The 13,140-nt window shown below is 45.1% G+C and overlaps 1 protein-coding gene across 1 annotated transcript in view; it reads right to left on the bottom strand.

Annotated features, from left to right (window-relative positions):
- Positions 1–1,011: 1,011 nt before the first annotated feature.
- LOC137620446 (uncharacterized) overlaps positions 1,012–13,140 on the bottom strand; it is a 52,460-nt gene continuing 40,331 nt past the window's right edge. Inside the window, 1 exon segment of the mRNA XM_068350606.1 lies at positions 1,012–2,162. Within this exon segment, the coding sequence (XP_068206707.1) occupies positions 1,012–2,162 (1,151 nt within the window).

Genomic DNA, 13,140 nt, shown 5'->3' with positions numbered 1-13,140 from the left:
TAGTAACTACGGCACCCACCCCTAGTCACTTCGGCCTCTGACCCTAGTAACTACGGCACCCACCCCTAGTCACTTCGGCCTCTGACCCTAGTAACTACGGCACCCACCCCTAGTCACTTCGGCCTCTGACCCTAGTAACTACGGCACCCACCCCTAGTCACTTCGGCCTCTGACCCTAGTAACTACGGCACCCACCCCTAGTCACTTCGGCCTCTGACCCTAGTAACTACGGCACCCACCCCTAGTCACTTCGGCCAACTTAGACCAACCACCCTTGTCACTTCGGCCGTTATAAGTAAGAGTATTTTTTTAATGAAAATTGGTATTCATTGGTGACCTTACATTAATATAAAATAAAAGAATATATATATGCATATATATATATATATATATATATATATATATATATATATATATATATATATATATATATACTGTATATATATATATATATATATATATATATATATATATATATATATATATATATACTGTGTATATATATATATATATATATATATATATATATATATATATATATATATATATATATATATATATATATATATATATATATATATATATATATATATATATATATATACTGTATATATATATATATATATATATATATATATATATATATATATATATATATATATATATATATATATATATATATATATATATATACTGTGTATATATATATATATATATATATATATATATATATATATATATATATATATATATATATATATATATATATATATTATTTTTTCATTATAAGGTTAAACAGTAAAACATGTTGATAGAAAGAAAAATATATTTCATTAAAAAATAGCAATACAACCAGAATGTATGATTCATACAAAGTGTACAAATTGTAGTCGCGCTACACAAATAAGGGAATCTGATATACAGTATACATATATTCAGATTTAAAACTTATGATCTAAAATCTAATATATAGTATGTTTAAAACTTAAGATATAATATGTAAAACAGCATTTATTTGGAAGGTCCATTTGTACATAACTTAGAACATGCTTTCAAGAGGTGATTGGTGGTAATTTCATGGTCTTCATACTGTTTCCATAAGGCAAATATTTTGCCTTCCATTGTTCTAAACCGATGGCGCTGGCGACGTGTGTGTTTACCATGCTTGATAAGACGGACCTCTACAGTTACATTTTTGGCTTCTTTGTACAATGATGGTACTAAAACATAAAATGGAATATGAGAGCTGACTGCCATACCATTCAACTTTCTGTGGTATCCCTCTACATCATTGTTGGTATGGATACTCTGGCCGCATAGAGTCCAGTCACTTGGTGCCCAGAATCCACTGATCCAAGTTTCTTTAATATAATCCATTAAATTTTTAAGTGGTCCAGGAGGCACTCGTAACTCAAGCTGTTCAAATGTTTTTGTGTGTTCCTCAGGGAGGAATGGAAGTGCCAAGAGCTGCCTTATCAAATCCTTAGTTGGGCGATGATTCATGTATGGTGCAGCCAGTCCTTTTTCTTGGATTTTTCTCCAAATAGCTTGATTCCAATGGAACGAGCATCCTTGCAATTTTATCATTGGGAGTAATGTCCTAACAGCCGACCATACAGCAATTTTAAAATCTAAAACCAATTTCTCTACTTTACATTCCTGTAGTAAATCAAGTTGTTCAGAAGTAGCGACTATTAAGTGTCGGCCACCAGTTATAGCAATATCCTTCTGAAGGAACTCTTTTGGGGTGTACAGTAATTGTCATCCAATTCAAAAGTTCAAATTATCTGGTTCATCAGGTCTGTCACTCTCTCTAAGACGATTCAGAGACCGTGCTATGATAACTGTATTTAAACAGGCTGCATCATCCCCTTCTGTGGCAGTTTTAGCCCGATCCACTAAAGAAGAAGCTGATGAAAAAATGTTAACCTTCTCTTTGGCTAAGGCCTTTGCAGTAGCAATGACTTCAACCGTAAAAACAGCACCTTGTTGGCGTTGGTGAACATGATGATGAGATCCTCCGGTGAAAATCGAGCCATTCTGAAGGACAGTAGCAGGACATGTTAGCGTCTTGTTTCTCACACTACAGCGCCAAGTTACTTTACCAGTTGGATTTTTCTTCTTCCCTGTGGCCTTTTGGTTATAGGTATAACCAAAGGAATCTTCAAGGAAAATCTATATTTGGTGCTTATACATACAGTATATATTCTCCGATAGTTTAACTATTTCTAAATAGAGGTTGTACTAACATATAAGTAGCCAGTCAATATTTCTTAATCCTTTTTTTTAATATCTACTTGCTAGTTTATTCGTTTATTGTCTGTTTCCCATATGCGTTATTGTTTTTTTTTCTTTTTGTGAATTGATTGGTATTTGTTTTTTTATTGATTATTTTGCGTGGTTATCTATGTGCGCTTTTATTCTCTCTCTCTCTCTCTCTCTCTCTCTCTCTCTCTCTCTCTCTCTCTCGAAGATAAACACTAATAGATAAGATAATAATGGAGAGAGAGAGAGAGAGAGAGAGAGCACATTCTCTCTCTCTCTCTCTCTCTCTCTCTCTCTCTCTCTCTCTCTCTCTCTCTCTCTCTCTCTCTCTCTCTCTCTCTCTCTCTCTCTCTCTTTCTTAAGAAACAAAGAAAGCAAAGAAGAGAGAGAGAGAGAGAGAGAGAGAGAGAGAGAGAGAGAGAGAGAGAGAGAGAGAGAGGTACCACTGTAGTTCTTATATTTAAGTTACCATCTTGCGAGGCCGTAGTGACTAGGGTTGACGGTGAGACAGGCAGTAGCGACTAGGGCCGTAGTGACTAGGGCCGAAGTGACTGGGGCCGTAGTGACTGGTTCCCATGTTGAGCTGCCCATGCTAACAGTAATGTTCTACCCTATATACAATGGTTTTATGAATAGTTCTTACCTGGCAGTTATATATATATATAGCTGAGTCTCCGACTGCGGCAGAATTTAATCGAAAATTGCGGCAACCGCCTTGTGGTGGTTGTGTGGTTAGATGGTTAACAACCCTTACAGGGTGGTACTTGGAATCATTCCCGTTTTCTGTTCCTCAGATTATCTCTGCCGGCCGGATCGACAACATCGTTGGTCCGCCATTTAGAGTTTTTTAGAATCGCTTTCCCTTCATTGCCTTTTTGGACTTCGTTTTTGGTGAAGTACACTGTGTTGGGATTTGGCAATCTTGTTTGTTTTTTTTTTTTTTGTCTTTTTTCCTTTCTTATCATGAGTGAAAAAATTCATTTTCGTATTTGTGCGAATGATATTTGCAAGGTGAGGTTGCCGAAAGTGTCGGTTGACCCTCACACTATCTGTATGGGTTGCAGGGGGTTTGAATGTGCTCTAGATAATAGGTGCAAGGAATGCGAGGTTTTAAGTGATGATAATTGGTTAGCTATGAAGCGCTATGTGCGTAAATTTGAGGTTGATAGAGTTAGAAGAGCTAAATCAAAGTCAAAGTCTGCTAGTGAGCCTAGCTTAGATTTATCTATTGACCCTTTGCTTGTAACCTCTTTGGAAGTTATTCCTTCCCCGAATGTAGTAACTCCTGCCCCTTCTACAGGATCTGTACCTACGGATGACCCTGGGTATGCTAAATAAGCTGCTGAATTAGAGGCCATTAAAGCACAATTGGAGGCTTTTAAAGGTAAGGGTGTAAGTGAAATTAGTGCTTGTGAAAGTGCAGTGGAGGTGGCGACTGATTGAATCTGTCATACCCCTAGGTTTAGACCTCTACCAAGCTCCCAGGACCAAGGGAGAAGGTACGTCGAAAGCCGAAAGGGGGTGAGAGGTGCTTATCCTCGGTCAGTCGTCGCCTCAGACAGTCCTGTTGCGATCTCCCAGGCTGCTCTTGACCGCCGTAGAAAAGGCGTGTCGGATACGTTTGTGTCTTCGCCTGATCGTTCTCCCAGACGTAATTGGCGTTACGAATTAAGACCAATGAAGAGAGGGTGGAACCGGGATGTGCAGTCTCGCTCTCCCTCTCCCGGTTCGAGTAGCCGAGATCCTGATCCTTCGGAAGACGATTTCGATGTTGTTCCTGTTAAGAGGGCGAAACAGAGAGTCCTTAGCCCAGTTAATCCTGCTAAGCTCCCTTCTTCTTCTGCCAGCGCTCCCAGTCAAGCCGTACGACAACTGCCGTCTTCGGCACCGCGAGAGCTAGCGGAGGTTGCTAAAGCTTTCATGGTTGTTATGCAGGAACAACTTTCATCGTTAGTTCAAGCTTTCAGCCACCCTTCTCAGTCCGTCAGGCGTAAGGACGTCTCTTTGCCTGTTAAGAGATCTTCTTCTAAGAGAGATCTTAGTATCTCACAAGAAACCTCTGCGCACTTCGTCGGCCGTACGACAACGCACACCCTCTTCATCGGCACGCTGCCAGGAATTTCCTTCCCCCCTCTCCCGGCCCCAGGACGATACTGTCTCTCGTTCTCGGCGCCGTGACGATTCCGTTTCTCTTTCGAAACGCCAGGATGTTACTGCTTTGTTTCTTAGGAAACAGGATGAATGTAGTCTGCATTTTCAAGACAAAGGCAGCCTGCATCTTCAAGACGATTCCGTTTTCTCGTCATCGTGATGATACTGCTTCTCGTCATCGTGACAATACCGCTTCTCGTCATCGTGACGATACCGCTTCTCGCCAACTGGATGTTAGCGGCGCTCGGCGCCAGGGTTCAAACAGCTCTCGGTGTCAGACTGCTGGCAGCCCGACTCTTCAGGATGTTATCCTTGAGCAGGACCTCGAAGATATTTCGGAAGAGGAAGGAAAACCTGCCGACTCTTCTAGTGATTATAAGGTTCTTTCTCGCTCTCTTTTGGAACTTTATGGGGAGGAATTTCAACCTTCGGCCCCTCGTTCTCCTCAGTCTCAATTTTCCAGGAAGAAAGCTACTAAGTCTTCGGCCTTCATCAAAATGAAACTTTCAATTTCGGCCAGGAAAGCTCTCGCTAAGGTGGATGATTGGATGAAGGAACGGAGACAAGCTGTCAAGACCACCTTTTCTTTTCCACTGTCTCGGCTCGCTTCCAAGGCCGGTATGTGGTATGAGACAGGGGAACCTTTGGGGTTAGGAGTGCCTGCCTCCTCCCAGGGTGACTTCTCGGCTCTTGTGGACTCGGCAAGAAGGCATGTTTTAAACTCTGCCAAGGTGATGTGGTCCATGTCGGAGCTTGATCACCTCGTCAAGGGAATTTTCAGGGTTTTTGAGGTTTTCAGCTTCCTGGACTGGTCTCTCGGGACTCTGGCCAGGAAGTCTGAACTCCTGGAGGACACGAAGGACCTGACGAGTATCACGTCCTGCATGGACAAAGCTCTAAGGGATGGAGCTAATGGATTGGCTTCCCTTTTCTCAGCAGGGGTCTTAAAGAAGAGGGCCCTTTTGTGCTCCTTCACCTCTAGATCTGTGACTGTTGCCCAGAAGTCGGAGCTGCTTTACGCGCCTTTTTCTCGTCATCTTTTTCCTGAAGCTCTGGTCAGAGATATCTCCCTTTCTCTGGCTCAGAAGGCTACTCAGGACCTTTTGTCTCGGTCGGCTAGGAAGACCTTACCTGTTGCTCCTGCTCCTCTGAAGAAGGAAGAGAAGTTTCAACAGCCCTTTCCGGGCAGGATCTCCTCAAGAGCGGATTTTAGGGGGAGAAGACAAGAGTCAGGGCCAAGGACCAGCAGGGGTGCGTTTAGGCCCCGGTCCAAAAAATGAGATGGAAGTCCTCCAGACACCAGTAGGGGCAAGACTGTCTCGTTTTTGGCAGTCTTGGAAAAGGAGAGGGGCAGACACCTGGTCCCTCTCAGTCATCAAGGAAGGTTACAAGATCCCCTTTTTATAGAAACCACCTCTCTCAGACACTCCCCTAGCCTTAGTGGCTCAGTACACCAACGCGGGGAAACGAGAGGCTCTTCTGGAGCTAGTCGACCAGATGTTGGTCAAGGGAGCAATAGAGCCGGTTCAAGACCTCGCCTCCCCAGGCTTTTACTATCGCCTGTTTCTGGTTCCCAAGAACTCGGGTGGATGGAGACCAGTCCTAGATGTCAGCTCTCTGAACGCCTTCGTGGAGAAAACAAAGTTCTCCATGGAGACGACTCAGTCAGTGCTTGCTGCAGTTCGTCCAGGAGACTGGATGGTTTCTCTCGACCTGCAGGACGCTTATTTTCACGTCCCCATTCATCCGTCTTCGAGGAGATATCTGAGGTTTGTGTTCCAGGGTAAGTGCTTCCAATTCAGGGCACTTTGCTTCGGTCTCAGCACAGCTCCCCAAGTTTTCACCAGACTAATGGCGAATGTGGCAGGCTGGTTACACCAGGAGGGGATAAGGGTCTCCTTCTATCTAGACGACTGGCTGATCCGGTCACAGTCGAAAGAGGAATGTCTGGAGGACCTAATGAAGACTTATACAATGACTCAGGACCTGGGACTCATCGTCAACTGGGGGAAGTCTCAGACCGAGCCGAATCAGACTATTCTCTATTTGGGGATAGTTCTGAATTCAGTTCTTTTTCAGGCTTCTCCCTCCCAGGAGAGGCAGACCAGGTGCCTGGACAAAGTCAAAGACTTTTTGAGGAAGCAGGAATGCTCAGCGAAGGAGTGGATGAGTCTGCTGGGAACTCTATCCTCCCTGGAGCAGTTTGTCCCGTTGGGGAGACTGCACCCAAGGCCTCTGCAACACTTCCTCGCAAAGGTTTGGAACAGAAAGATCCAGGAGGACTCTTTTTCTTTTCCCATTCCGACAAAGATCAAGGATCTTTTGATGTGGTGGCTGGACCCAGCTCTGTTGGGAAAAAGGATCTCCTTGTTCAAGAAGAACCCCGACCTAGTGTTATTCTCAGACGCGTCCGAGTCAGGCTGGGGAGCAACACTAGGGAACAAAGAGGTCTCAGGTATTTGGGAAGGGAGTCAGATCAGTTGGCATATCAACAGGAAGGAATTGATGGCCATTTTGTTAGGGCTCAAGGCCTTCAAAACCTCGGTGTCAGGAAAGACTGTGGAGATCAATTCCGACAACACCACAGCTCTCGCGTACATAAGGAAGCAAGGGGGAACTCACTCCCTCTCTCTGTTCTCAACTGCGAGAGAGCTTCTCCTTTGGGCGAACGAGAACGAGACCCCGCTGTTGACAAGGTTTGTTCAAGGGCAGAGAAACATCAGGGCAGACATGCTCAGCAGAAGGGGACAAGTCCTTCCCACAGAGTGGACTCTCAACCCGCATGTCTGTCGGAGCCTCTGGAAGTTGTGGGGCAGACCTGTAATAGACCTTTTCGCCTCCGGTCTAAACAAGAGGATCCCCAACTACTGCTCCCTAGTCCCGGACGAGGAAGCTGTTGCAGTGGACGCCTTCTTGATGGATTGGACGGGGCTGGACATGTATGCCTTTCCCCTGTTCAAGATCATCAATCTGGTTGTCAGGAAATTCGCTCTCCTTGATTCGGGACGAATGATCCTAGTGGCTCCATTCTGCCCTGCGAGGGAATGGTTCACCGAAGTGGTAGGGTTGCTGATGGACTTTCCAAGAAGACTCCCGGCAAGTTCAGATCTTCTCAGACAACCCCACTTCGAGAGATTTCACCAAAACCCCCTCGCTCTCAATCTGACTGCCTTCAGACTGCCGAGAAGCTCGTTAGATCGCGAGGCTTTTCGGCACAAGCGGCGAAAGCTATTGCCAGAGCAAGGAGGATCTCTTCACAAAGAGTCTACCAGTCAAAGTGGGAGACCTTTAGAGCTTGGTGCAGGAGGCGCAAGGTTTCCTCGTCCTCTACCTCTCTAAGCCAGATTGCAGACTTTCTTTTGTACCTCAGGCAGGATGCTAAGCTGGCTGTATCTACCATTAAAGGATACAGGAGCATGCTCTCAACCGTCTTTAGGCATAGAGGCTTAGAGTTATCTCTGAATAAGGACTTGCAGGACCTCATTAGGTCTTTTGAGACAACGAAGCAGGTGCACTTAGACCCCCTTCTTGGAACCTGGATGTGGTGCTTAAGTTTTTGTGCTCCAGGAAGTTTGAGCCTATCTCGCAAGCCTCTCTGCGAAATGTGACTAAGAAGACCCTCTTCCTTTTGACTCTAGCGACTGCCAGGAGGATCAGCGAGGTCCAGGCAATCGAGAAGTGTGTAGGCTTCACCCTAAATGGAGCGGTTTGTGCCTTGAGGTTCGACTTTCTCGCCAAGAATGAGAACCCTTCGAAACCCTGGCCTAGGACTTTTGAAGTCCCTAACCTCACGAATCTAGTGGGTCAGGAAAAGGAAAGCCTCTTCTGCCCGGTTAGGGCTCTCAAGGCTTATTTGGCCCACACTAAGAACGTGAGGGGTGCTTCCAACTCCTTATGGTGTTCGGTGAAGGATCCTCAAAAACCCCTGTCAAAGAACACTTTGTCCTTTTTCCTGAGGGAAACTATTAGGGAAGCCCACTTCTTTTGTGAGGAAGAAAACTTCGCCCTGTTAAAAGTACGGGCTCACGAAGTAAGGGCCATTGCTGCTTCACTGGCATACCGGAAAAATATGTCAGTTAGGCAGATCATGGACGCAACGTTCTGGAGGAGCAACTCTGTCTTCGCTTCTCATTACCTCAGAGAGGTAAGAGTGGACTATGACAAGTGTTATACCTTGGGCCCATACGTAGCTGTGGCTTCTGTATTAGGCAAAGGAGTTACTACCCCCACTCAACCTTAGTTTATGTTCTTGTATATGGGTTTGTGTTTTTTATGGTTGTCTGAGGTCCTCGTCTTGTGGTACGGTTCCCTCAGTCCAGATAGATAGTTTATATCTATTTCTACAAGGTTAGGTGGTTAGCTTTAGTAAGGTTGCAGGTTTTTATTATATGGGAAGGTAGTTTCTGAAGTCTAGTCAAGTTGTTGGTCCTACCCCTTTGACAGACTCGATTGAGTTGTTTGCAGCGTAGCAGGTCTACTCCTGGCTGAACACTCCTAAGGGAAAGCGACTCTAGAGGCAGTTACCTTTGAAGTCAGCTACCTTAGTAGGTAAGGAATCAAGGTGTTTGTTCTTCTACAACTTTTTTGTTGTTTCCCCAACTATGTATTTCTGTCTGTTTCCCTCCTCCAAATGTGTGAATCAGCTATATATATATAACTGCCAGGTAAGTACTATTCATAAAAATTGAGTTTTCAATATTAATCTTACCCGATAATCATGTAGCTGTCAACTCTGTTGCCGACAGAAATCTACGGTAGGGATACGCCAGCGATCGCTATACAGGTGGGGGTGAACACCACAGCGCCATCTGTGGTCAGGTACTCTAGTACTTCTTGTCAACACCACCTCAATTTTTCCTCTGTCGTGCCTCCGGCTAGACCTACATGGATACGCTGTTGATTCTGGAGTTTTTGCTCACGATTTGGTGATGTATTTGCTCTAGAGTTTAGCTTTCGCTATTCAGGAAGTTTTATCATTAGCTTAGCTAGCTTTTGGAATTAATTGGATTTAATTTTGGATTTAATTTTGGTACGAAGAGAGTATGAACTCTCTTTCACTTTTAAATGGCCGACCCTTCCCTTAGACGGAAGTGTTGGTGTCGAAGAGAGTATAGACTCTCTTAATTTTGCTTAACAAAGTTATAGATTTATTTTATATCTCTCCGCCTTTTATAGGCCTCTTTGATTAACTTCCTTTTATTATAAACTTATTAAAATTAATTTTTATATTTGTTTATATTCGACCTTTCCTAATAGTAGGCGGTCTTTTCTTGGAACCGAAGTTAATTAACTTTGAGCCCGTCATTTCGTTTTTACCTGTTAACATATTATGCCATTTTAATGTTTTTGAAAGAATTTCTTTGATAGTCTTGTACTGTTTTCAAAGTTGAACTAACGTTTTGTTTTGTCTCTGCAGTTGTTGACGTTCAGAACGTTCAACTTGCGCTCTATCGTTACGATAGAGAGAGAGTCTATCACGGTGTCACGTTGCAGTAAGAGTAAACCGATTCTAGCGTTTTGTTCATTCTTTCTTAGCTTAAATGGTTCTATTCTAATAAAGGAAATTTTTATTTGGGAAACCTTTCAGTTTTTTTCCTTTAACAATAATATGTTTTAACGATATATATAATTGGGCTCTTCTCTCAGGTGCTAAGTCAAGAGAGAGAGAGAGAGATAGAGACGGAGGGAGAGAGAGGAGGATAAACGTTTCGTTCAAGCGGGTAACGTTGTTATCGTTTTTGCTCTTCTCCCTAGTCTCTTTAGGGGAAGAAGGTAAACGTTTCTAGAGTTTTATTCTTGTTCTCAGACTTTATGCGGTGAGAGATTTTAAACGTAGTTTATTTGATCTAGTGTTTAATCTCTTTTCCAGCCACTGAATTATTTATCTTTCATTATGTTTTTCTGTTACATTGTAATACTGTTTTCGCAATTACTAACTTTTAATGAAGAATAGAATTGCGTGTTTCAGGTACAAACCACTTAAAGTTTCGAGTTCAGTGAAATAAGTGCAAACAGAAAATCAAAAGTGATAAAGTGATACACGCAAAGTGTTACAGTGTTGCGTTCGAGGGTTCGTCTGTTCGTGCCAGTTGTTCGCCTAGTCTGGGACCTCTTACAAGCTCCCAAGCCCAGGGGAGAAGTAATGTCGAAGGACTTATGGGTTCAGCAGGCCTTGATCGACGAACAGACGTTTCCCTCCGTGGTTTCGGGTGTAACCAACTCACGTAGCCGACGTGATCACCCCACCCACACAAAGACGAGAGAGCCCATTTATTCCTCGTCTGCGGAAGAGGTTTCTCGCAGAAACCATGGACCAAATCTTGCAGCTTTTAAGTGCAAGTCGGTCCCTTCCGCGCAAGTCCAACTCCTAGGTGGTGCCATTAGCACTGAGTCAGTTCGGACTTGCTGCAGTACGACAACTGCACACCTCCCAGAGAGGCACGGTGGTATCGCAACAGACAGTAACTCCGTCTGTTGCCGCACCAGCTGTTTTAGACCCTCAGTTTCAACGGACAGTAGCTCCGTTTGTTGTTGTCTTTCTCTAACTCTAGTGGTCTATGCTGCTGACAATGCAGTCGCAGCTTGCGGTGTTGATGCGGGAGTTTCAGGCAGAGAAGGTTAATACACCTCCTCCTGCGAGCGCTCCTCCTCCTCTGCGCAGTACAATCTGCCAGACGTATGAGGTTGAGGTTCCTCAAGCTACCTCCATGCGTGAGCTGCCGCGTTGGGAGTTGCCAGATACCAGCGCTGTGCAGCAACCTCCACTTTCCTTGAGGCAGGAGCCTCTTACCACGCAGCAACCTCCTCAACAATGGGGGCAGGAGCCTTATGCCTTACAACCTCCTCTACCCTTGAGGCAGGAGTATCTTGCATTACAACCATCCTCGAGGCAGCTACCTCTTGCGGTGCGACAACCTCCACCATCCTCGAGGCAGCAACCTCAACTCCACCTCTGCGCAGTCCACCCTGCCAGACGTATGAGGTTGAGGTTCCTCAACCTACCTCCACATGTGAGCTGCCGCACTGGGAGTTGCCAGATACCAGCGCTATGCAGCAACCTCAACCCTTGCAGCAGCCACCTCCACCATCCTTGAGGCAGCAACCTCAACTCTTGCGGCAGCCACCTCCACCATCCTTGAGGCAGCAACCTCAACTCTTGCGGCAGCCACCTCCACTCTTAAGGCAAGAACCTCAACTCTTGAATGGGCTCTCGTGGCATGGTTGGTTTCGACCTGGCCTTTCATTAGAAGGGGCTAGCGTTCGATCCCAAGTATGAGGTAGAAATTTATTTCTATTTTTTGAACACGTTGTTGTGTTGATATTTATCCATATTGACTCATTAGGGGTAATTTGAATGAATTACTACCAATTGTGTCACGTGGTGGCCCGGGGAAATCTGGTAAAACTCGCTGGTACAGAGACTGATGTCTCACCAGGTAAATCCTCGGACAGCTAGATTAGTGTCAGGTTCAGATTTCTTTAAAAATCCTCCTCTACCCATCAGGCAGCCTCATGCTTATGAGGAGCCTCATGCTATGCGGCATCCTCCTCAAACCATGAGGCAAAAGCCTCATGCTATGCGACAACCGCCTCAACCCATGAGGCAGGAGCCTCATACTATGCGGCATCCTCCTCAACGCATGCGGCATAAGCCTCATCCCTTGCAGCTTGAGCCTCATCCCATGCAGCATGAGTCTCATACCATGCAGCATGAGCCTCATCCCATGCAGCATGAGTCTCATACCATGCAGCATGAGCCTCATCCCATGCAGCATGAGCCTCATCCCATGCAGCATAAGCCGCACGCCATGCAACATGCTCTGCTTACCTTACAGCATGCTCTACATACAGCATGCTCTGCATACCTTACCGCATGCTTCTCAGTCACACATCTTTGGTTGTTGCCAACTCACTAGACTGTCAAGCAGTTTCATAACGTTGCCTTCTAGTCTGCTGTTTTTGCACCAGTGAAACCCTCACTGAGAGAACTTAGCTTTTCTCAGATATGGTTCCTGTAGATGAGAAAGTGCTATTCTCCCTCCTTCTGATTTTCCCTTGAGGACTCTGTCATTTGGAGAGGAGCCTTTAGCTGCTTAGCCTCCTATGGACTTTTATTTAAGCATAGCATGCTTCCAGGGAGGGTAATGGTTCCACTTCAGTCGCTAACCCCGTCTGTTACCACACCTGCTCCCATAGACCTTGAGCTGTGTTGCAAGACATGCAGTCTAAGCTTAGTCCTTGTTAGAGGATTTTTTGTTTACGGAGTCAGTGTGTCACTGGGAAGACGTTCAACAACCAGCAGAAGTGTCTTGTTGTGACGCAGTGCGGCAACCTCAGCAACCCGATAAGGAGTTGTCTGTACGACCCAGACAGTCTAGACAGCTTCGGGTTGTCACTGTACTTCCTCGCTTCCCCATGGTTGACAGTTCACAGACTGTGCAGCAATACCATGATCTTGTGTCCGGCTCCGTCAGACGACTAGCTTTTAAGAGCTCCCACAAGTCGTCGCTGTCTGGAGATTCTCAGATGGACTATGGATCTGACCAAGGAACTGGGCCTCCTGGTCAATTTTGAGGAGTCCCAGCTCGTCCCATCCCAGACCATTGTCTACCTGGGTATGGATCTTCAGAGTCGAGCTTTTCGGGCTTTTCCGTCGACCCCAAAGATATACTAAGCCCTAGATTGCATCCAGAGCATGCTGAGAAGGAACCGATGCTCAGTCAG

Source organism: Palaemon carinicauda, chromosome 27 (genome assembly GCF_036898095.1).
Source record: "Palaemon carinicauda isolate YSFRI2023 chromosome 27, ASM3689809v2, whole genome shotgun sequence".
Taxonomy (NCBI): domain Eukaryota; kingdom Metazoa; phylum Arthropoda; class Malacostraca; order Decapoda; family Palaemonidae; genus Palaemon; species Palaemon carinicauda.
The sequence above is the reverse complement of the archived record's forward strand: the minus strand, read 5'-3'. Positions and strand labels throughout refer to the sequence as shown.